Raw genomic sequence first — 25,423 nt, 5'->3', positions numbered from 1 at the left:
AACAAATGCCTCCAGCTGCTCTGCCATCACCTCTCTCTCCTCTCTAATGCCTCCTCCCCCCTCTTTTCCAACCAGTGCTCGTCTATTCTTTTAGACCCATCTTGTGGAATCTGCTGCATCACTGAAGGCAAACTGTTTCAGTCTAAAGTGACAACAGTCCCCCCCCCCCCTCCCTCCTCGCAGCCCACACAGGCACTGGCCTCTTCCACAGCAGAGACTCTCATACACTGAGGCGGGCAGGGCTTGACATGCAAATATAGCCTGAGTAGGCGGCAGCCTGCGAGCAGAGTGTGCAGCAATGTGAGGACTCTCACAAGCCCCGCCCACAGAAGCCAGTTGCTAAGCAACCACGCCCGCAAGAGAGGGGGGGGGGGGGGGGGAGGAGGGGCCGTGAATTCAACAACTGTTGCCTGAATCTGAGCTCTCACTGTGTGAATGCGAGTCGGCCGGCGAGCGCAGTCAGCGAGGGAGGGAAAGAGCGTGAGGTGCAGAGTCTGTGCTTGTGTTTGTGTGTGTGTGTGTGTGAGAGTGTGTGTGTGTGAGTGAGAGTGTGTGCAAGCGAGTGTGTGTGTGCGAGACGCCCGGCAGCCGGTGCAGTGTTTTTAAAGTGAACGATACATCCGCTCCTCTGCCTCTCTACTTTGGACTAAACCACTAACAAGGACTCACCCTTTGGACTATCCCTCCTCCACTTGCCTTTAAAGGGAACACCTGTGTGTGTGTGTGTGTGTGTACACGTGTGTGTGTGTGTGTGCGTGTGTGTGTGTGTGTGTGAGCCGAGACAACGGACTTAGCCCTGGTGAACAGTGGATGACTTCAGTGGACGAGGGTTTCGCTGGTGGGAAGAGGGGGACCGCCGGCCATGGAATCCCCTCACTAGTAAACGGGGTAAGCTAACCAGACTGCACGCAACCAGCTGGAAAAAGGGGGGCTGATGAGAGAGCACTTGACAGAATGAGAACAAAACAGAGCCTCAATAGGGGGACGTGAGGGTTTTAGTGAAAGAGAGGCGTAAACATTAAGGAAGCAGGGATAGTTTATATGTGAAGGGGTGAGTTAAAAAGGGGGGCAATTCGACGGCTGTGCAAAGTCCATTGTCCCCCCCCCCCCCCCCGTTGAATGTGTGTGTGTGTGTTGTTGACCCCCGCCTCACAGCCTCCCTGTCTGTCTCGCTCAGCTGTCCTCGCGCTGCTCTGTCCCGTCCCTTCTCATCCCCGTCTGCTCTCCACTGCGCCCTCTCATCACCGTTTCCTCAGTCTGCCCGGTGGCCCATCGGTTGCGGCTCAACATCTCTCTGACCGTAATGGGATTAATTGGAAAGCATCGGTGGCCACAAGGAGAAGGCAATGACAGAGGGCGAGTGAGATCAAAAGACGTGTGCAGGGAACCGGGCGCATAGCACGTCCAAGTACGGATGGGACGGGAAGGACAGAGGAATAGCGTAGGTCTGCTGTCTGATGGGAGAATGATGTTTGGCACTTAGATATAAGAGAGCGTAGGCTATGATTCATCATGTGTTTTTAAACCTCTTCACTGTAAATACTCGCGCTCATTACGCTCGTTAGGTGTAAATCAAGTTATTCCAGTCTGCTAATTCAGGCCGTAGTTCAGAGAAAAAGGGGGGAAGTTTATACCAAAACAATCCCGTTGTGTTTTGAACCGCCTCTCACTGCAAATGTGTTCTGTAGACGCAACACACACACAACAGGGCTGAGGAATGATTTCATTGTATTTAAAGAAACTTCATTTGCTACTAGAATGTTTTTTTTTGCTGTTGCAAATAATATTACAGGAACAAATTAAAAAGAATGTGGAGGGGAAAAAAAAGTTTTACGGTAATGACATCATCTAGACAATTCAGGAGCTCTAAATGTACAATGTAACTGATACTTATTGTACCTTGTGACATCTGTTCATTGGTCCAAAAATAGAAAGGCAAGGTGAGTTTTATTTCTATTATGAGGATTTCAATGGCAACACGTGACGTCGGGCTCTCTAGTCGTTTCCAATGCTCCTGGTCTGTGACTGGATATTACATAACCAGATTAACGCTTCTTCATCCGAGCAGGAAATTCTCTGTCGATTGTCTCGGGCAACAACAACAAATACAAAAAACTTCTATTCGTCCACTAAAGTCACTCTGCTTACGGTGACGTAGTTATAGCTTTTTGTTTGATTGTGTTTCCTTTAACAAGATCGACAATCAGCCCAGCGTCTTTGACAGTGCAACGGCGTGTACACCAGGACTAGAATAACTAGATTAACATGCAGTGCTGAGCTGTGCAGGGTGAATGGAGGCTAATCTGCATGAGTTTAGAACAGTCACTCCTTTCTATGATGTCCGTCACACAACACATTGATACTGGGAGAGAAGAAAGACTAATCCCCAGACGAAACAAACGATTATCTTTAACACGCTCACATTTTTCTCAAGTCATTTATTGTCTCCGGACTTCTTTTATACTTGTTGTTTCTCCTTTTTTTTTTAAGAAAATATTTAAAGTAGTCACAAAAATTCACAGGCAACGGCTGAAAAGGGGGCCGGGGTCCCGACCACCTGCTGAGGGGTCTGCCACTAACCGACACTGAAAATGCCCCCATTCAACGGCCGGCAGCAGGAGAGCTGACAAACGGGCTCTTAAGAGAAAGACAAAGCACTTTGTGAAAGACTTTCTTTTCACTGGACATGAGTTTGATGGACAATCGGCGCGCTAGACACAACACACTTTGGCTGATAGAGAACATTTGAACGACGTGCAGCTAAATATGAGTCGTGGGCGTTGTGCTTCTCCTTGAAGATGAAGCTAATTTAACTAATCTTTCTCTGACAGTAAGCATTAGCAGCAGCTCCATTGAGCTGTAGCACGCTGCCTGTTGGAGTCTGCTATAAACAAAGCACAGCCGTGACCTTAGTTTCACTTCTACGGGTTAATGCCGATTCCCTTATTTTGATGTGAAGCAGTAGCAGTGTTTGTTTAAACAAACTGCATGTAGTTGCCACGCTGAACAAAGAGTTCAGGACGGGTGGTTGGCACACAGAGATGCACATGCACTATTAGCCCAACATGCACCTGCCTGCCTGGTGTGACAGCTTCTCTAAATTGCATTTCAATATGTCAGTGATACTGTGAGGCCGACATTTAGGCCGCAGAGAATACCGCTGGAGGGCTTTGCCGCCCAAAAGTTAAAATATTTAGAATTTTTGCCGTTGCACCAGAGAAAGTTTAGAAACGAATATTTAGAGCAAGCTGCATTTTATATACATGCATTACTAGAATAATACTTAGTATCTTATGTCATAGATGCTAAATGTTTTTATTGAACCGTCACCTCAGCGTCAGCCTTTGGTTTGTGGATTGCTGTTTTGAAGCCTCAAGTTTGGCAATTTTTGCCGTCGCCATCTTGGTTGGGTTTTTTTTGCAACCAGGCATGTCACGAGAGGGTGGTGCTAAGTACAACCAAATAAAACTCATGTTTACACTGTTTACTGAGGTAACAAGTCAAGTCAGAAGTACGGTCATTTTCTCATAGAGAAACAACAAGACTTTGTTTAACAACCAGAGGAGTCGCCCCCTGATGGCCATTAGAAAGAATGCAGGTTTAAGGCGCTTTAACATTGGTGTCACTTAATAACAGACCCGTATGTTGCAGCCTGATCGTCATGCATGTGTTGTATTAGTCCTGCCGTTCTGTTTTCTCAGTACAGTCCACAATGTGTTGTCTGTCTACCGTCTCGTTGCTCCATGCGAATGCAGAATAAGAAAGTACGGCGCAGCTCCTTGGTATAACTTTTCGACCAGATTCTGCCTTTTTTCTAACAAACAGACTTGGAACATGTAGAACATTGTCAGCAGGATACAAACATTGCTTTGCACTGCAGCTTTGTCATCCACAAGAAATAGAGCTAAATTACTTCGTCATGTGCTCTGGTGTTTTTTTTTTTGTGTAATTACAGATTACATTGCATTGATTCACACACACAAATCAGAACAGTTTAATCGCTCATAATCAAGGGATGTATTTCAAGTTATCCTTGTTTAACGGGCCTACTCTATATACAGGTACACACACACACACACACACACGCAAACGTTAGGATTCAAACCCTTGTCCCCGCTAACATCAACTGTCACATCAACCTCCTTTTTTTGAATACTCTATAGTACTTGATGAAGTCAGTATTAGCCAAAATAAACTTACTACTTTCCTCATCTTTTCAAGGCCATTTTATTTTTATTCTGCAGATTCGCAGTCACACTGTTTCACCTGTTGGGGTTGCTTGGGTGTTTCATTGAGGACTCCTTCACACAGTCTCCAGTGTGCGGCTCCGGCCCCTCCCTTTATTGTCCTTTGTCCACTGCAACATTCCTGGTAGTCCAAAGCAGTTACCTTTTGGGTGAAACGTGTGTGTGTGTGTGTGTGTGTGTGTGTGTGTGTGTGTGTGTGTGTAATGCTTTTATATATGTGTAGTTGTGCTTGTCAATCTGTACTAAAAAGCTCCAGTGCTCATGTTTGACTTACAGTTTTGACTTAAAGATTTATGAGCAGGGAGGAAGAGAGGGTTTAACGGGGAGTCTCAGGTGCTTTGTGTGTGTGTGCGTGTGTGTGTGTCTCATTCGCTCAAAGTGTCACACAGTGTTGACTTAATGAAATGGTGGAGAAATATGAGTCATTACTTCCCCTTTGTGTAATGTCTGCTGTGTGTGCATTCGTAGGAAGAGTATTGCTCACCATAGGAGCTGAATGATACAGAGACGCAGACAGAAACATGCACATACACACACATTGACATGGTGTTTCGCAAAACTGGTATTGAAGCAATCGATACAGGCGTGAATATGATCATCACTCAGCAACTGAAGAGGCGACATGTGAACGTTAGGGTTAACAACTTACTATTGATTTTATTATAGATTAATCTGTTGTTATTTTCTCGATTTAAATGAAAACAACAAGACCGTGACGGCCAAAAAGCAAGATGGTGGCGCCCAAAATGCCAAACAAAAATACCATGCTGAAGTCACATAGCTACCTCCACTTCTTCTATACAGTCTATGATTTTTTACAAAATGTCTCACCTGGCAAGTTTAAACAATAAGATATTAAATTAGATGTTAGATATGACAATCCCCACATTTGAGAAGATGGAACTAGAAAACGGTTGGAATTTATACTTGAATTACTCACATGACTGGCTGATCAAGTAATTGGCTCATCATTTCTGCTGTTTTTGTACACATTTGTGAGTCAGAATATCCTTTTAAAGGTTCTGTAAAGCTTCTTATGCCCTCTTGTCCCAGAGCCTCTTGTTACCAGCCGGTGGGATCTGAGGCTCAGGACGGCAGAAGTAACACACTCAAAAACGCTGAATATCAAAGCAGAGCAATCCACTTTTTGGGGGGGAATACTTCTGTGGTGGCAGCAGTCGAGGAGCTCAGGGCTCAGAAGAATGGGAGAAAGAGAGGATGAAATGAACAACGAGAGAGACGGAGATGTAAAGCCTCTGCAGAGAAACGCCTCCTCTCTCTGGAGCTCAAGTCTGACAAACACAAGCACAGAGACCGCTGTTCTTTCTCTGCTGCCCTTCTCTCTCTCTCTCTCTCTCCGTCCCCTCCCCAGTCCATCCTCTATGTTCTCCCTCTTTCAATTTGACCGTCACTCTTCAGCTCAACCTTCTGCTTACTCCCACTAAATCAAAGCTTCATCAGTGTGGAATCGATCCAGTCGATGTCAGTGTGATCCCTCCCCGCACTGGTGTTTTTGTCCTCCTCCGTTTTTACTCGTGATTGTGCAGCAACAAGATGGTTACTGTCCCAACTAGTTTGTGCAACACACGACAACAGGAACAACACTGTTTAAGTTCATATAAGCCGTATAATTCCTTTGATCTAGTTTGGCTCCAATGACAAAACCACAAAAATGTCCCTTCAATATTTCTAGAGGGTGATCTTCAAAAGAGATCATAGCTCACTGAAAGCCCTGTAAGGCTGCGGTATCGGCTCTGTTAAAGGGACAGTTCATCCCGAAATCAATTTCCCTCTTACCTGTGGTGCTTTTTATCAAACAGACTTTATTGTGAGCAGTTTGGTGTAGAAACTATAGTTGGAAGAAAATAGTTCCGACATGAAACTGCTCGCAACGAGGTCTGTGGGTTATCTTGAGTAACCGGGTCAAGAGACAATAGTGAGACATTTTTTTTTTTGGGCACTTTGAGCAACACAAGCCAAGTGCCATATAGCACCATTATATTGTAGAGAGGGCGGATATCTGTGTGGCCGATATCTCCATAACTAGGCAACTCACAGCAAAACAACCTATACTGATAAACAGCACTACAGGTAAGAGGAAACATGTGTGTCTTTGATTTTGTGGTGAACTGTCCCTTTAAACTTTTCAAATGCAAAACATTTGAAGTGATTTAATGAGGATCAACCCGCATCACAAGTTCCCTTGATTCTTGTGTCTTTTATTGATTTTAATGTTGTTTCGTTTAGTTTTTTTAGTAGAAAATTCTGTAAAAGTCGAAAACAAGTTTTAAAAAAACAAAAACGAACGATTATGATAAGCGAGTGAAAGTTAATGAGACGCTCGTGGGAATGTCCCTCTCCTGACAGATGAGGAAATGAGACATTCCGGTTGCACCGCTCTTGCTTGTTTTACATTTAGATCGATTGGATCGTGAAACGCATCGTCATCCACGTAATTCTCCACTCTGCCAGGAGGCCTGATTAGTGATTTGTTCAGCACTAAACCGGTATTGACCCTCAGCACTCGGCATCGACTAAAGGGGTGTGAGGAGAGGCGGATGGAGAGTCTCTTTGTATTGACGGCTGCAACGGCGTTGTCGTCGTCCAACCTGATGAAGAGTTCCGGCCTTTTGACGACTTTGAGATTGGCCGGTAACCCCCCCCCCCCCCCCCCCCCCCCACTAATTGGCCTTTCAGTGAGTAATTAGTTCATGTCACTCTCCGCAAGTGTGTTTTGTGTGAGTGCATGCAAGCTTTGATTGTATACGAGAGTACAGGCACTGCGTTTATGTCGAGTATGTGTCAAAACACTCGGCCAGCGAGATTGTTTCTGGTTCTGATTGTGAAGAAGAGATGCCAGAGTTAAGACAACGGAGAGACAGAAACAGAATGAACGTAATCATTTCTGCAACACGACGACAAAATGTGCCCTTGCCCCGTAGAACGATACAGCACATCTGGCATTCAGTCTCCTCCGAATAACGACTTGATTTCACTCGACTTCCTGAGACTAGCCGTTACAGTTTGTGCCTCTGTGGTACGCATGTCCACGAGGAATTTGCATGTTGTATTTGGATGGTTCCATGATTTGACTGCCGGGTCGCGTCAGAGGAAACAAGATTGCAAGTGAATATGAGATATGCGTTCACAATTTTCGGCGCCGTAATCCTCCACAGTGTTGCTCAACCACTGCAGCATGACAAATGCATTTTCTCAACGGTTTGGAGCTTCAGGACTCTGTCAACATGGTGTGATTTGTAGTCATCATTCGCGTTACATAAACTCCCATCTATGCATGGCTGAAAAAAAACCCCAGCGTCGCTGCCAAATGATTCCCTAGTTACTCAAGGTGAGGCGTGTGTGTGTTGGACAGATACACACTGGGGCGGGGTGCTTGCTGTTAGTTTCAGTTGTCTTGAGGTGTGGTGATCTCTCTCGCTAGAGAAGCGTCCCTGCTCTTTATTTTCTGTCCTTACCTCCTCACTGCTTTCATCTCTATTGCAGATGCAATGGATGTAAATAATACATCTTTTCCCCCCCCGAGAGCCTGGCCGTGTTAGAGCCTCTTCTGTCCTCGTGTCATGTAAATCTGGGCCACCGATCTTTGCCTGTCATACTCCAGGTGTCTGACCTGCATTTTCTCGGAGAAAGTTTTCACACGCTTATTCAGCCCAGCACCTGGACAGGGCTCTGCTAGGTTGGACAGAGACGGAGAGAATCCACACACAGACGTATGGCTGTAGTTGTTGTTGTTGGCGTACGTCTATTTATCGCCTTCTCGAATGGGAGCTGAATTTTTCTGGTTGCTCTCTGGCATTCGCCTCACCTGGGAGAGAAAGAGAAGCGGGGAGAAGATGGGATGTCTGTATTTTAACTAGGTCAGACCCTGCAGCAACAGACCCACAGAGAGATCACAAATCTTTTTGCCTATTTTATTTAAAGCTATTTAATTCCTATGTCTTTATAATCTGTAGACATGGACGTGGATCTAAGCACAACGCAGTGTCAATTCTCTTTCACTCCATACTGTTCTGTTTTGCATTTGGACCCAGCAGAAGTCATCCTCTTGATATGTGGTATAGATTTAAGGCATTTTAATAACTGCTTTTATTATATTTTTTTAGAATGCTGTTCATGTATGAACATAGCACCCTGCAGAACAAATACAGTCCAGTGTGAAATAGATGTTGGTGTAATGTACGAGGTGTACTACCAAACACTGAAAGTCTTCAGACGCTCATAAACACCTGCTGATAAATCATCAATATCGGAGCTGATTTAAAAACCAGAGCAAACATTTCATGAACTAAACTTCCTCCTTAGGCCAAAGGGTGATGTGAAGGCGCGTCAGGCTGTGAGGCAGAGCCGCTGCACAGCGCGGCGTCCTCGGTTCAGGCTGTTCGGCAGGACAGCCATGTGTTCGCTCCAGGGGAGAATGGAGCAACTCAAAACACTCTGTACAGAGAGAGTCACACAGCTCCTCCCTCCATCATCACTTGTTCACTATTCTCATCATAGTGCAAAGTCAGCAGCTTTCAGAGAAAGCTTTGATTGGCGGCCTAAACGACACTCCCATTCTCCCAAAAATGGTACTTGACTGACTGAACACTTGAACAGGAAAATAAATATTTTTAAATGACAATTAAATTCAACCTCTACTGTGTATATTGCATTAGTGTAGTCTATTGTATTACAGAGGCAGAATTTCTCACCTTTCCATCCCACATTGGGAAGCTTAGTTCAGTCAGGAACACTCTCGTCATAGATTTGAACCATTTATTGCAACAAATGGAAATACAGTTAAACTTGGTGATAATGGCTCCGCTCTTTGAATGCTCCCCGGATTAGCCAGCAGCTACTGAGCTAAGACGGGGAGCATCCCCCCCCCCCCCCCCCCCCCCGGGTTTACAGGACTGAGCCAGAAGTTCATTTTTTAAATACATTTCAACCATTTGCCAGAAGATGAACTAAAAAAAGAGGTGGATGCTGGGGTGGAGGAGGCGAAGCTTCGCCAGCAGTGCGGTCTGTAGCAGCGTAGAATCAGTGAGGAGGAAGCCATATTTAAATAAACCTCCTTGAAGTGAGAGTGGGCTGTGATTGGTGCGTGGCCGATTGGAAGCTGTGATTCAATGGGCTGGCTGTCAGCCGGTTACAGCTGGGGGCGTGTAACTTCCATGTCCTGCATGAACTTACGCTAGCTTCATTTCTGTAGCTAGAAAAAAAAGTTCCTCTTCTCTCTTCCTCAAAACAAACGCAACAGGTGTCCAACTTCCCTGCTGTGGTAGCTTGTTCAGTTTTTTTGTTTTTTTTTAAATGCTTGTGATGGAGTACAGAGGGGCCCTCGCACTGTTTCTTTTTTCCTGCTGCAGGGAAATAAGGAGACTAGTCTAAGGAATGCTAAAGAGGCCTTTATCTGTGGTTGTATTCTGGGGGACTCCATGGTGGCTCTTTGTTACAGTACAGAGCCTCAGTTGATGAATTCAACTTGTTAATTTACTTGTACAGGCACGCATTATTGTGTGTGTTTCTGGGGGGGTATGGGATAGGGATCTAAACGAACGCAAACAGCATCCAGATTTTTCCGCAGTAATCGTAATTTACAGACAGATCTCAGAAGTAAATGCAAAATGGCAAATACATTTTTTATTTATTATTTTCTTTGTTATTTGATCATTCAGGTACATGGTTAAATTATTATAATGTTGTATATTTTGTTATACATTCATACTTATGCATACAAACTGGACGTTTTCGAACAACTTTTTGCTTAAGGCCTCGCTCACCTCTGCTATAAATCCGACGACATATATTTTTGTGACCTTCAGATAGTAGCTTTGCGTTAAACCCCTCGTATGGGGTCTGATTACCTCTTCACCTGCCCTCCTCAGTTCATGCTGCAGTGCTCAGTCATGCTGAGATAAGTCCTTGTTCTCTGTTGCATTAGAAGAGATTTGATTTGAACTAGACGGAGCAGGGCCTGTGACCTTTGACCCGTCGCCCTTTCACCTTTTTCTAGCCCTCCGGGCCCCCAATGTGAGCTTAAGACCATTCCCACAGTGAAGGAATTCACTAAGTGGAAGGACCAACCTAACGCAGAATCCACAAGTGTTAATACTTGCAACAGCCGTGATTTGTGCGCAGTCCTCCTGAATAACAAAGGACTTCCATTGTATGAATGTTTTTATCATTTTATAATTGTGCTTTGCTTAATTTCTTCATCTAAACCATTTCATACATTTCCCTCATAAATGAAAACACACACATGCTCTTCATAGTGGTGAACAATGCAGTGTTTTTATAAATACAATGTTCCTTTAAGGTTATGACCCTGTTCTCTGTCTACACATAAAGACAACAACCTCTCTATTACTTAAAGATTCTTTTAATAAAATCTTCACATTTTAAGGAGCGTCTTTTATAATGAAGGGGATTCATGTTTGTTTGCAATCGGAAATGATGATAGAAATGATGCCATCAGTGTAAAGAGTCGCTAAGCAGGATTTTGGCAGCGTTAACTGTTATCACAGTAACAGCCGCACTCAAACTCTGCTTCTGGTTTCTGCAACTTCGGTGCCTGTAAATTCGTCTGTAAACGGACTCTTCCCCCTCTTCCCATCATTCTCCAGGGCGGTGAGGAGGAGCGGCTTTGTCCGGTCATCATGTGCACGCGGGCCTTTCCTGACCTCGTCCCTGAGTGCCAGCTGTTCCCGGGAGAGGTGGAGGAGCCTGAGGAGGAGGTGGCAGACGAGGGCAGGGAGAGGGAATCGGACCGAGACAGTGCAGTGGAAAGCACCCAAGGGTCAGACACCTCCGACGGGCCCATCCGACCTGAAGACAAGGAAGACGCACTGGGGCATCTCTTTTTCCCCGGGGAGAAGTGAGCTTTGTTCCATCTGTTTAGCGTATCAATCCACAAGGGACATTTTGGGGGAAATGTATCCTCTAAACTCAAATAAGTAAGTATAATATCCCCCCTTCTTTTTCCTCAGGTGTGGTCAGACCAGCGTCTCAGTGACCTCTGACCTATCGCTGAACGAGGAGCAGTTCGAGGACTACGGAGAAGGGGAGGAACCGGACTACGCTCCCAGCAGCCCCTGCCCAGACGACGAGACTCGAACCAACGGGTGCTCCGACCTCGGCTCATCTGTTCCCTCGAGGTGAGAGAGGGGTAGAGAGGGACACATTGTGAGACATCGGTCCTCGTGTTTGAGCGCTGAGGGGGACGCGAGTAGGCTATCGGCGCTAAACCTCAACACTGTATAGCTTAGCCACCAAAATAACCACATCCACAATGGTCCATGCCACCTCACCTAAGATGACGACCTCCTCTGTTTACAACTTGAAGAATAAAACGTTAACAAAGTGCTATTTAACACAGTAAAAGCTATATCGTTGTAGAGTGGTCAACATGGTGGCGGTGTCTATGTTTGGTGTCACAATAACAGTCAAACATTTGAATATTAAAATACTTATGTAAAGTCCCTCCCCAACATCCTCAAGTTTAACTCAAGTTTTGTCGAATTCTCTCTCAAACTCTCGGCGTTGGCTTGTTGCAACAGTAAAAGGAATTTGGCTAATTAAACTCATTCATTGAAACGATTGTGTTGCTAAGTGGACAATCAAACATGATCACCTCGTGTTCTGCAACTTTAGTACAAAATCATTATCCTGTTCTGGGCGTGACGGGGAGTGATGTGGTGAACGTACAGGGTCAACTGCACAAATAGCCTTAATTTGCCTTTTATTTATGTAAATATTATCCGGCATTTCTTCCAGGGCCAGCAGCACATTTCTGGTGGCCCAGCAGTGCAGATGAAAGGTTCTCGGAGGTTAGGTTCTGATTAAGACATTGACCATTTCCTGTAGCTCCAACTCTGTTAAATATTATGGACTTGAGGCTCCACTCCCCAGAATCATTTCCTGACTCATATTATTAGAGTCTTGACTGTAGAAGTGTAGCTTATAGGAGTTCTTGCCCCGAAGGCCACATTAATATTCAACAAAGGCCTGTGTTTAATGGGATTAAGTCTCTCGGCTGATAGAGTGGGAATGCTGCTCCTTTCTCGCATACCAAGCAGACAAAACTCACCAAATGGAGTTGGCGTGAAGATTTAAATTCAAAATGAGGCCCCGGATTTACAAGAAGTGAAAGAAGTTTGAGTGACTACAGCACAAAGGGTTTAAAGGCTCACTCGCTAAGTTTGGTATCGCGCCTCCGAAACCAATTTCTTCGAGTTTTTGAGGTTGTGAGTTTGAGAACTCTGTGTTGACTTTCGGGAAGTTTTTGGAAACTATAATAAAAAACAGGGAGTGTATGTTCATGGATGCAATACAATCCTCATTTTGGCAACAGATTTGGTAATGAGGTCATTGTTTCGCTGTCTTGCTTTAAGCGTTTCCCAACATACTGTAACATAATAACTAAGAGGCTGCAAGTTAAACTTCTGGATTCAAATATTCATTCCAAACAAAGTGCTATCGCCGAGTATTTGTCTCATATTATTGGTATAGTGGATATCCAGATCAGTTTTATATCGGCCTCACTCTTCCACGCACTCAAAGTGTCGTATGCTCACGCATGCACATGTAACCAAAATAGCGACTCCTCAGCGCGTCGAGCAGATAAAAACTGTATGCACGTCTCTGTGTGTGTGTGTGTGTGTTCACAGTGCGGGCCAGACTCCTCGTAAGGTGCGTCAGCTTTACAGCGGTGAAATGATGGACGTCTACTGCTCTCAGTGCAGCAAAAAGGTCAACCTGCTGAACGACCTGGAGGTTCGCCTCAAAAACCTCAAGGCTAACAGGTAAGACACACACCCGCAAACAACACAGTATCACACAAGATCTACAGCTACCCAAACCCAGGTGTTAGTACAGCTTCAATAAGAAGTGGCTTTGTGAGCTATTTCTACACAGTTTTCAGCTCTTTCCTGTCCTCAGCTTGTTCCCGCTGACCACCTGACTGCAAACCTGTCAAATCAAGTCGCCATCATGTATTTGTATTCGATAACTCCACAGTGAAATGTACTGTAGCAGAAACGCAATAACCGATGACACAAAAAAACAGGTAGAGTGACCTACTTTTGTGAGTAATTAGCCTTAATTATCCCGGTGGTATATTAGAATACAATCATTGAATTATGTGCCACAGGAACTATACACCACGCTGTCACCACTGTAACTAATGTCAGCTGTTATTTGTGTTGTACGGGATAGAGCAATATAGAGTATGTCTGAAGAGTTCCTCCTGCTGTTCCTATGCAATCACACACACACACACACACACACACACGCTAATCGATTGTTAAGTATTGTTACGTATTGCGGTCACTCCTGTGCTGACCTCCTCAACCATTGTAATAGGGAATCTATTATTGGAAACATAATCCATTAATACAGACCGCTGGCTTACCTGCGAACACGAGAGTGCAGACACGGAGACAACACGACTTTTGTTGCTTTGCTACTTGGACACACTGCTGACTCTGCAGGTTTCTCCCCAGAGAGAAACGGCTCTATAATCCAACGCGTCTCTCCTAATTAGACATACGCCTCCCCCTGATAAATAATGAAGTAGAGATGGGCAGAGCGGAAGAGTTAGAGAGCGGGAAGAGCGAGAGGTGAGGGAGAGTGAAAATGAAATTGATTGGAGAATGGAGTGAGTTCATAGGAAGTGGATACAGACTAGTGATGGGAATGGATCTTCATGAGGAAGGATGAGTATGAAACAATCTCAAAAAATGTATAGCTCAGTCCAAAGAACGGTGGATTTTAGGCAAGGCTCGATGGATTCAGAATGGACAGAGGAAGGAGCTTTTTGCCACGAAGCAGCGTACGGTACTTAAAGGATCCCTTGTGCGTGTCAAGCTCCTTTACACACGATTAATCAAATTAAATTGGCCACAGGGAAGCGTGGGTAATGAACCCATGAACTTAGTGGGTGGGGTTTGAAAATGGGGCACAGATGAGGAGGATATACATTAAATTCATTATAGCTTCAGTGGGAATGCAATCAATTAGTGGAAAGCAGTCTATGTTGATCGCTCCTTTTCTTCCCCACATATGATTACCTGTTGCATTCCGGCAGCTTGCGGCTAACAGCGCTAAAAGAGCAAGCTAAGGGAGCAGTGCTGACAGAGCTAACGGTGTTCACCGGAGGGGGAACCGTAGGCTGGGTGCTACGCCTCCATGACAACGCCGTCAGTTAGTGATCGTATGCTTAAATGTTTTTAATGTGGACTTTTTGAAGATTGAAGATTAGCCAGTGAGCTACGAGAGATTTTAGTAAAAAATTAATCGAAACACGTGCAAAGTGACAGAACTTCAAATGTTGAACTTGCATACGTAGATCACCGGCACTTTCACACAAAAACGTTGAATAATAAATGAGTGCATTTTGTGCAGAGATTAAAGATAAATGCTGCAAGCAGTAATTCTCCTCTTCCATTTAGGTCCTGAAAACTTAAAGAGGGCATTAGGTTAAGTGAAACATTAGCTGCAGGGGAATCGTTGTGTCACTCAGGATTGTACTCTCTCTGTAAATCTTTGCTGAGCGGATGCTCCTGTAACATCAGCCTTTTCGATCTCCACCCTTGTCAGATATTTATCAGTAAAGCCTTTTGATATTGCACCACACCGTTGCCAAAACTACATTTTGTTTAGAGAACGATGCTGTTGAAGCAGAATGATTGTCTGATCTTGAACTTTTTTACAGTATAGGACATGAGCGGCCCATTCGTGTTGGCCCTACAGTATGTTTGCTCATTTTTGTTAATCCGATGTGAAGCCCCGACACAGACACACACGTCACACTGAATGACTCTTTGGGCGTTTGTTCCCCTGAGACAGTTGCTGAGCTGACAGAAGCCTCCGCTCACTGAACTGGGAGCGATATTGTGTCGTCATTGACGCTTCCTTCAGTGTTTCTTTCCCTCTTTCCAGCATGTCTGTCACACTGAATAGCCAAAATCTTAATTGCCATCGGCAGTTAGCTCCACGTTATTGTTGAGCAGAGTGAGTCTAGACGTATCGCTGCCATTTCACTGTAATAAAAAATGTCTGTCATTCTGTTTCTCCCTTTGCAGCCCCAACAGGAAAATCACCAGCACTGCTTTTGGAAGGTAAGCCACTCACCTGCGTGTGTGTGTGTGTGTGTGTGTGTGTGTGTGTGTGTGTGTGTGTGTGTGTGTGTGTGTGTGTGTGTGTGTGTGTGTGTGTGTGTGTGTGTGTGTGTGTGTGTGTGTGTGTGTGTGTGTGTGTGTGTGTGTGTGTGTGTGTGTGTGTGTGTCTACAGGTAAGGTCACTTACTTGTACTCCGTGTGCTTGTGCATTATACAACCACATGTTCGCTCTATTTATGGACATAGTCACACAAACACACAGCAAGATTAGTTATCACTCGGCTGCCAGACCATTGTGCTCGAAACAGCCGGTTAATTAGTAACCGGTTATTCAGGAAAAACAACAACCCCGCATGACATCTGGATGGAATTAATCTGATCTGAAGCTGTAAAATCTTTTGTTTTTTTTTGTTTCCGGAGTTGATTAAAAACTACAAGACTTTGGACATCAGCTTTTTCGGTGCCAGCCATGTACCCCTCCCCCCTTCAAGGCCCGTTGGTCTGTACTGAGTGAAATGTTTTGTGTCCAGGCTTTTGTCCTATTTCCACCCGCAGTAACTGAGTTATAGTGACAGAGTGAGAACAGCCTGTCAGACCTGATCTATGTATTCAATATAAGGTTTGGCTCTCTCCCCTCGTTCCCGCTACTGTACTCTGTGTCTGGTTTGATTACTTCTTCCACTTTATTGCTCTCTTTATCTGTTCTTCTACTCCAGCTCCTTCCTGTTTCCTCCTTTTCATGCCAGCCGTGGCCGGGGTTTTCGTACGTCCGGTCAATTCTCATAAATGCGATATCTAAGAAACGCCTGGAGGGAATTTTCCTCCAATTTGGCACAAACATCCACCAGGATTCAAGGTTGATCTGATAGTCAAAGGTCACTGTGACTTCAGAAAACACCTTTTGGCCATAACTCAAGAATTTATATGCTAATTATGGCATTTTCACTCAAATGTCTTGATAGGGTAAAATGATGAAGTGATGACATGTTGGACAGACATGGATGTAAACCGTGGCTTGACTAGCTTGGCAGAGACATACAACCATGAGGCGGTGATTCTACTTTTTCAATTTTTGTCCTCTCCATATTGCTAATCTCAGTAATGGATCAGAAGCTTGCTGCTCTCAGAGAGGGCAGCTGTAGTCACATCACAGCATGAATGTCAGGCTTTCAGGCATCTACAACAAGGTGTGTGTGTGTGTGTGTGTGTGTGTGTGTGTGTGTGTGTGTGTGTGTGTGTGTGTGTGTGTGTGTGTGTGTGTGTGTGTGTGTGTGTGTGTGTGTGTGTGTGTGTGTGTGTGTGTGTGTGTGTGTGTGTGTGTTTGAATTCTGTTTGCACCAGCGTCCCTTCCTGGCACCGTCCTTATAGTCCTATATACCTTCGATGCAATCTCGCAGTAGGATCACTGCAGAGGAGAGCACACTCACTCTTCCTCACACACACACACATATATATATATATATATATCTGGTGCTCACCTGGATCTATTCGGGGAAGGTTCTTTAAGTGTATGTGTGTCTCTGTGTGTTTGAGCAGGCAGCTGCTTCACAACAGCAACTTGAGCAGCAGTAACGGCAGCACGGAAGACCTTTTCCGAGACAGCATCGACTCCTGTGACATCGACATCAACGAGAAGGTACGAGTGTGTGTGTGTGTGCGTGTGCGCGTGTAGTTTTGTCTGTTCATATGTTGTGTGTCAGCGGACCTGTATTTAATACTGAGCTCTCCTGCTTCTGTGTGGATACTAAAAACTCATCACAGTTATCTCACCTTCAGCATTCTTCGCGCTCTTAGCACTAAAATCACAGAGTAAAGAGTCGCTCCCGGTGGATGCGCGGCTTAAGTTCAGAATGCTTATTCATAGGATGAGCCCCGTCAGGATTCCTCTTACGTCTGCAAATTTAAGGGACAGGGTTATCATTATTTATCCTTTAAAACCTCTGGAGTTGCACAATGGCTTTTAGGAAGTCAGGAAAGTGTTGTTGTTTAACGCCAATGCGATAATGTTTTGTTTTGTTGAGGGATAACTTTCATCACCATCAAAAATCATCTTGAATGCCTTAATATGATCGTCACATTAATTACGACCATGGAATTCAGGATTTAGTAAATGTGTCTGTTTCTCTCAGGTGAGTTCTCTGGAGAAGAAGGTGGCCGAACTGGAGAGCGAGATCCTGATGAACGGAGAGCTCAAGTCCAGGCTGAAGCAGGAGAACACGCAAATAGTACACAGGTAGAGTCAGACAACTGGGTCTCGCCAAAAAAAAGCCACCCTCAGCTCAGCTCGAGTGGTGATACTGTTTTGAATGCATTTTTGCGTGTTCACCGTCTCAGGGTTCACGAGCTCGAGGAGCAGCTGAAAGATCAGGAGACGCGAGCAGAGCAGAGCGTGCAGGAGGGCCTGAGACGACACCGGGAGTCCTACAGCAAGATGGAGAGAGACAAGAACACGCAGATAGAGCTGCTGACCAACCGGTGGGGAGCGCAGCGATGGCCGAGCACACACACATGCATGTTGTTACGCAAATGTATGAAACCCATGAAAGTGTATGGTCTGATGCAGAGAGGTTTTCAGTGTAAAGAGCTGGACGCTTCTGAGAGAAAGCGGAATGTAAACTGATGTGGAGGGATTTTGTTGTTTTTTTAGAGTGAAGCAGGTGGAGGAGGAGAACAGTGAGATGAGTCTGAGCTTGTGCCGGTTCAAATCACAGACGGAGAAACTGGATGAGGTAAGCCATGTTTACTTTTATCCTGTCTTTTACTTCATTCTGTCCTTTTTACACATCGTAGTCAAAAACTGAAAGAGGCATGAAGCCTCTTGTGGCTCCGGGGGGGGGGGGGGGGGGGGGTGGAGTTAGAAAGAAGTGAGCTTACCAGATCTCTGTAGCTGCTCCTCAGTGAGGCTAGTGGCTCGAGGCTACATGAGCCGCTCCTTGCATAACCGACCGAAATCGGCAGCAGCGTTGTAACGCAGGCACCGGGTTCTCGACTTGGAAGAAGAATGTTTGGAATAAAAAGGACAAGGGGCCTCATGCAAGAAGCACTGGCACGAACAGATTTGTTCTTAAGTGGCTTGTACGAGTGAAGTTGCTGCATTTACCAATTTTCTCGTATTTTGATTACAATTTACGAGTGGTCCCGACTCCCGACCTGTCGTAGTCGTCATGTGCAAATAGTCTGCTGTTGCGTGGCATCTGGTGTTGTTGAGGAGGAGGGACCACCTTTGAATGTTGTGTTTTCAAACGGCAACTGACAGATCTTACTCATTCTGCCTTTAACTCTATATTTAAATACCATAGCGAAGACCTGTGTCGTTTAACAGTGTATATACACATCTACCATTGTAGATACGCGTGTTTTAGTGAGTTTTGCACATTTTGAATGATAGCATGAAGGAACGCCTGTCTCATAAGTGAGTGTATGTTTGCGTGCCCTGTCCTTCCTCAGGAGAAGCAAAGGATGACAGACAAGCTGGAGGACACCAGTCTGCGCCTGAGGGACGAGATGGACCTCTACAAGAAGATGATGGACAAACTGAGACAGAACAGACAGCAGTTCCAGAAAGAAAAGGAAGCCATGCAGGAGGTGGGAGGGACTGTTTCATGCACTCAGACACACGTCGGTTCTGCCGCCTCATGCGCCTGCAGAACACTGCGTTGGCGTTATGTAACATCCCGTCTCTGTGCGCAGCTCATTGAGGACCTGCGCCGCGAGCTGGAGCATTTGCAGCTCTTCAAGCTGGAGGCGGAGCGGAGCGGCCGCAGTCGCAGCTCTTCCTCGGGGCTGGCGGACTTCAACAGCAGGACCAGGGAGGTGGAGCTCGAGCACGAGGTCAAGAGGCTCAAGCAGGTACTGACGAAAAGGCCGTCTTTGTTAGAGCGCAGTCGCGGTGAGGTGGCGTCGTGCTTTAAGGTGCAGAGGTAATCATGTCACATTGATTTGAGCTGCTGTACAGCTTTAGAAGAGATGCAACATCTCAAAGCAGCCTCCATAAGTATACCCTCACAGATTGAACGCTGTCTTTTATGTGTCAATGCATTTTTGATGAGGTACAGGTTCACTTTAGCTTTTTAAAACATATTTTTCACCATTCAACATGGCCGAGCTCGATGCTACTTACTCTAAGTCTCTGACTCTCAGTCAGTCCCTTCAGGCATTTGCAGCTTTGTAATCGCCATGATGAACACAACTTCATCTAATCCCCGCATTATTTCTAAGAACAATTATTTCACACACAGAGTGGCCAATTTAGAGCCTTCTAACTGTGTCCAATGCTCCTGCACAGTGATTCAGAGTTAAATGTATCCCTGCAGAACTCTGAAGTTATAATAGTTTCCATTTAACACAAGGAATTATTGGTATTCTCCTGGCTGCTAAGTGCATTTAAATTGAAGCAGGGTGATATATTATACATATTATCACACATTACCAGTGTGGCGAGGGGCTGCTAACGCTCACATTCGATCACATTGGCTCCTCACATTCCCTTAAAAGCACCTCAACGTGTTGTACTGCAGAGTACACGTGTTTAGTACATTTTCTCCGCTCTTTTCTCTCCGTAATCCCAGATCCGCTGACATTTCCCTCGAGTTACCCGCCTGCCAGACTCTTAAATGTCATGTTACTGTTTCCAGTCCTGCACAGTGCCACAGACCTGGTGCAAAGTCAACTTTAGAGACGAGAGTGTTTCTCAGATCAAAGTAGGTGTTAATGCTTCTAGAAGTTGCACAGAAGCCTTTTTTTCCGGCTCATTTTCATGACAAAAAAAAAAAGGCAAGCCAAAACACAGAAGCTACTAAAACCACCAAACCTTGAAGCACGTCTATAAGTGGTCATTTAGAAGTGCTGGTTTGTACAGTGTGTGTGTCTTATCGGGGACTAAGATAATAAACTCCATGCCCCCCCCCCCCCCTGTGGCCTCAGACCAGAAGGGAAATGATAATACTGTCTTTATTCCTGCTTCAATCTGCAGATACTTCTTTCTCTCTCAATATATCAGAGTCTCATCCCGATGTAATGTGAGAGACACTGCCCTGTGACATCCGTGAGGATTAGCTCACTATCTTGTCCTTACCTGTGCACCTCTGTAAATGTCTGTATGTGTGTGTGTGTGTGTGTCCAGCGATTTGTGTCCCAGGACTTTCTCCCCCATGAACTCCAGCACCTGGTGTTGTCTGGGGCTCGGCTCCGTCCTGGTCTGATGGTAAAATTGCTTCTGTGACCTCCCCATTAACCACTAATCACGACGGAGTAGAGTGAACGTGCCCGAGCTGAATTGGGGTCAGTGCTGCAAATTCCCTTCGCCAATGGGCTCAGGGGAGGAACGAGGGAAAGGCACACTGACTTCTTGTCAGCGCTCAAAGGCAACTTAATCACGGAGCTTTCATAACACGCCAGAAAAGCAAAAAAAAAAAAAACAAGAGGCAGGGGAGCAGTTTGTGCCGTAACACGCGTAACCCATGTTATGTCCTGTAGGTTGTTGCCGAAATAGATTGCTGTGTTTGCTGCTGGATGTGCAGTGTTTTGTCGCCTGGGTTTGAGTGAGGCTTGAGTAGTAGTTTTATCAAAACGCATCATCGCCGCTGACAAAGCTCGCGTGGTCCAGGTACTTATCTCATTCTCTGTCTGTATTCTTTCTTTCTTTTTTAGGAGAACCAGAAGCTGAGGGAGCAGAACGATGAGCTCAACGGTCAGATCCTCAGCCTCAGTCTGTACGAAGCCAAGACGCTGTTCGCCACGCAGACCAAGGCCCAGTCCCTCGCCGCGGAGATAGAGAACGCCTCCAGAGACCAGGTGAACATCAGGGCGAGAGACGTGCACATACGGGCGTAGTTCATTCTTCAGCAGCTTCAGACTGACTGACTTGGATGGATTTAATCTGAACAATGTTCTGGGCTCAAGAATTCATATTCTAATTATGACAATTTCACACAAATAATAATAATAATAATAATAATACATTTAATTTGTATAGTGCTTTAAAGGGTACTCAAAGGCACTTTACATGGTAAGAGAAAATGTGTTAGAGGATAAAGTGATAAAGTGATATGACGGAGGCACACAACCTTAGGCCGGTAATTCTAGTTTAAACCACAATGCCAAACATTCTCTGGCTCCACCTCTTGTAATGTGAGAGTTGGCTGCTTTTCTTTGTTTTGTGTGCTAAATGTCATAATAGTAGACCAAATGAGTCAAGAGTTTAATCACAGCCTTCAGCAGCATTTCTGTGTATGAAAAATTCATGTACCCGATTATTGCAGGTGTACCCATGGAAGAAATACTTGTATGGAGCCGATAGAAGTCCAAGAGCAACACTATGAGACTCTTGTGTTCGCAATACGTGTTGGTGAACTGCAATGACAATGTGTTTCACAATCGTCTCTCTCTCTACAGTTGATGGAGGCCCTGAAGGAGCAGGAGGAAATCAACATACGTCTGCGACAGTACATGGACAAAATCATCCTGTCCATCCTGGACCACAACCCCTCCATCCTGGAGATCAAGGGCGAATAGCAGTGACTCAACTGGAATGAGAATCGTGGAGGGGGGGGGGGGGGGTCATTCCAGTTGTTTGGACAGAACCTGCAACCCGAGTCAGGAACCTGTACAGGAGAGCAGAGGGAACCAGAGCCAGGCCGAGAAACTGGAACATATAAATAAACACGCGTCGCCCCCTGCTGTTGGTGGCGGGAAGAGAACCTCTGGAATGGGATCATTGCGCTGAACTAAAAGGGAGTTTTATTTCTCGCCCAGGGATCGCTCCCTGGCTGCAGGTCAATGCTACTGTGACTCTTCTACCCTGCTCTGTTTTTATCCGCTGTCTATTCTGTGAAATGTAGTTACTGTCAACAACTTCTAGATCTCAACGTGACAAAACAGGTGACTTCTCCACTGGAACATCCTGCGCTAAACACACTTTGAGGATCGACAGAGTCGCCCGATGTAGTACGCTGGACTCATGTACCTTATCATGACAACTGGAACAATGTGACAGACCTGTATCCTGGTGTAATACTAGCCGTATTGTCCACAGATAGGAAACCAGACCCTTTTAGAGGCATGAAGGCAGACCAGACCAGTGTCGCCTGATCTGTAAACTGCCCGTCTCTTCTCCCCTGTCACGTATAGGCGTTCTCTTAAGAACGCATGTTGACATTTAATTCGGACCGGCGTGTTTTTTTAAGAGAGGATAAGAGAAAAGTGTCATTAGTGGTCAGAGGGAGAAAACAATAAGAGCCCCTACGACTACAAGGGAAGCGGAAGATGCGGGGCGTCGGACGGCGGTGGGCGAAGGAGGGTTTTAAGTAAAGTCGCTGATGGTTAATTGAAGGTGAATTTGTCTTTGTTAATTCTTGAGAACATGTCTTCCAGTGAGCAGTGTCAATCAGTCCGGTAGTGAATCTTCCCCCCCCCCCGAGAAGTGGCCCTCAGAGCGTCACTTTAAGGAGCAGAAGCTGCGACCGAGGAGTGTCTTTGAACTGTAGCTTCCATGGCTGCTATTTGCTAGCAATGCATTGGCTTGAAAAAAAAATCGTTGCTAGCAGTAGACCCGATGACGTTGCACAGAAATGTTAAGGATATGAATGTACAGGGTGTGTGGTGACCGGTGGCCATTGTCACACGGGTCAACCGAATCAACTCTCCATGCTCAGTGAAATCAACTCAGATGTTGTACGTGAGCAGCACAGGAGACTCACTTTTCGGTATAAATAAACAAACAAACTGGAATTGGCAATCTCATTGAAGCCCACAGGTTGCAGATTGTTTTTTAAACGCCCTCTGAAACTCTCTTGATACTGTAAATGTCACGAATGTACAACTGGATATTTCACTTCCTGTACTGGTTCTAAGATACGTCGTAAAACACGCAGGTACGGTGTTCAGTACTGTAATGAAGAGGGCATCGTTCACGGGAAGGGAAACAATTACAATCTGCTGTATTATGTAATTATTCCAAACTTGAGTTTTGCTTCCTTGCACACAAAAAAAAAGTTTCCTTTTTGCATGGTTCACCTCTTTCTTCTGTCTGTGCCTTTTTTGAGGACATTTTTCAAGACGACGTCGCTATAGATTCACATAGCTTTTCCGAGGTACGTTCTATGTCTACGCCTGACATGTTTCCTTGACTTGTAAATGTTGTAATTATATATATATATATATAGTGATACTTTGTATTCATGTGCCACTCACCACTCTTTTTTCAGATTGATACTATATAAACTATTTTCTACAGTTTTATCAAGAAGGAGCCGGCGTGTCGCTTTTCGGTTTCCTGTTAGAAAGGCGTGACAGCACAGCGCTTTATGAGGCGCGCAGGCCAGGTTAGCATCCTGGGAATATTTTGTCAACGTGATGATTTTATAATGCAGTCGGGAATGTCATGTTTCAGGTCTCAGTTCTTTGTTAGTCCCTAGTAAGTCAATTGCTTTTCAATCTGCTTTAAAATGGCTTTTATATGGTTGTAAACTGTCTTCCTAACTTAAACAACTGGTGCGCATTATGAGCAATATTAACTTATTTACCAATACCTGCTGATTTGTGTCTTGTTTTGCTTCACAAATCGTGTTACTCTATCGCTGCTCGTACCATATCTAGATTAAAAAATAAAAAGAATAAGCAGTACATTAAACTGTACAATTTGTCACAAACGCATTTTTGTAGCTCTTACATTTTGAATTATTAGGGCTATCTAATGCGATGTAGTCACCATAAACAGCAATAAATATGGCTTTGGCAGTGAGGCTGTCTCATGAAATGTCTTGTTTTATATTACGTGTATGTCTCCATATTTCCATTTGTATAATTTCTAAAACAAAAAAATCCCTTCTTCTATGCTGACAGTGTATGCTGCTGATTGTGTTGTGCATCCTGAGCTGTAAATAAAAACATCTTCAGCTGACAGTAAGATTCTTATCCAGGTATACATCACTGATTTATAATCACTTGTTTATTGAGAGCTGGTTCCATCAGAAACATATCTAAACATCCAAAGAAGAAGAAGCAGTGGGACAACACGACTGAAAGACATGTTAAGGGAGGGATGGATTTATCTTGGTATCTAGAGATATCTAAAAAACATATGAACAGCAGAACAAAGTACATCAATATTACACCCACGTGTGATTGGGTCCTAGTTTAAACCCAGTCTAAAATTGTTATTTGATATCAAAAGCTGTGTATTCCTTAGTCTAATTATTAGGAAAATAGAAGAAAAAAACATTCATAGATATGTATATCTTTGATGAAAATGTGAGTGTTAGTAAGCGCTGATGGGCAGCAGAAAAGTGCATTGTTTGAGACGTTCCTTTTTGTGCCGCAAGGGGTCGCTGTTTGACCAACAACGTCCCGTAACAGGCGAACTCCAGAACTAGTCTCTGCCATCGTCCTCTGCTAAGGAACGAACTAACTAATTCAATAACCGTTTAAGCCTACTGGGGTTGGGATTTGATACTCGAACCAGATTGTGGGTTCTCTTTTAAACATTTTAAAATGACTCTACAAACCCAACTCTGTAAATACTACATTGTTTTCTGGAGACACCTATCGGCGTATCGCTTCCCTCGACCCATTCCCGCACCGTGCGCCACACCGGGGAGGTTTGCCTCAGGCTACAGCACAGGTAAGAGCTCCAGTTAGGTTTTAACGCTACACTTGCATTAAGCGATTGGCTTCACATTAAAAGCTTAACTGGGAGGTTCCCGAAGCTGTATTTTGTGAGCTGGATCGTTGTTTCCCCCCCATGCTGATGACGGTAACTGTCAACAACCGACACGACAATAGTGGTCAATCACAAGGCTAAGTTAGCTAATGAGTTAGCTTGCTGCAGGTAGCTAACGTTAGCTTTGAGTCAACAGGTACAGAGACAAACGTTAGCTAGCTTAACCGATAATGTTTCTGAAAGGAGCTGCAATCTTTGACGAAACGTTTAAAGATGGTGTGAACAATTAAATGAACATCTTGTGAGTAGAGTTATTAAACATTACCGAGTGTATGAGCTAGGTTGATTTTAAAGGGAGCATGGCTTACTCACGTTTTGTTGTATCAAAGAGTGACGTT

At 44.8% G+C, this 25,423-nt stretch overlaps 1 protein-coding gene across 2 annotated transcripts; it reads left to right on the top strand.

The window, feature by feature from the left end:
- Positions 1-444: 444 nt before the first annotated feature.
- rab11fip4b (RAB11 family interacting protein 4 (class II) b) lies at positions 445-24,268 on the top strand. Of its 2 annotated transcripts, XM_079160425.1 has the most exons (14): positions 445-888; positions 10,874-11,124; positions 11,237-11,404; positions 12,917-13,051; positions 15,332-15,367; positions 16,904-17,003; positions 17,497-17,600; positions 17,702-17,842; positions 18,015-18,096; positions 18,815-18,952; positions 19,058-19,216; positions 20,490-20,570; positions 21,017-21,160; positions 21,761-24,268. In XM_079160425.1, exons 1-14 carry the CDS (start codon positions 811-813, stop codon positions 21,878-21,880), a joined length of 1,737 nt encoding a protein of 578 aa, XP_079016551.1. In that variant the 5' UTR covers positions 445-810; the 3' UTR covers positions 21,881-24,268. The 2 variants fall into 2 exon arrangements, with proteins under 2 accessions (XP_079016551.1, XP_079016552.1); XM_079160426.1 differs by lacking the exon at positions 20,490-20,570.
- Positions 24,269-25,423: the final 1,155 nt, after the last annotated feature.

The sequence above is a fragment of the Pholis gunnellus genome, assembly GCF_910591455.1.
Source record: "Pholis gunnellus genome assembly, chromosome: 5".
Classification (NCBI taxonomy): domain Eukaryota; kingdom Metazoa; phylum Chordata; class Actinopteri; order Perciformes; family Pholidae; genus Pholis; species Pholis gunnellus.
The sequence above is the reverse complement of the archived record's forward strand: the minus strand, read 5'-3'. Positions and strand labels throughout refer to the sequence as shown.

What these genes read in the sequence shown, in the direction of transcription:
- rab11fip4b (XM_079160425.1), top strand. Translation starts at nt 811, where the DNA reads ATGACTTCAGTGGACGAGGGTTTCGCTGGTGGGAAGAGGGGGACCGCC. An exon ending in ACCAGCACTGCTTTTGGAAG is followed by an intron (nt 15,368 to 16,903) that starts GTAAGCCACTCA and finishes GTGTTTGAGCAG; the next exon opens with GCAGCTGCTTCACAACAGCA. An exon ending in AGAACGCCTCCAGAGACCAG is followed by an intron (nt 21,161 to 21,760) that starts GTGAACATCAGG and finishes CTCTCTCTACAG; the next exon opens with TTGATGGAGGCCCTGAAGGA.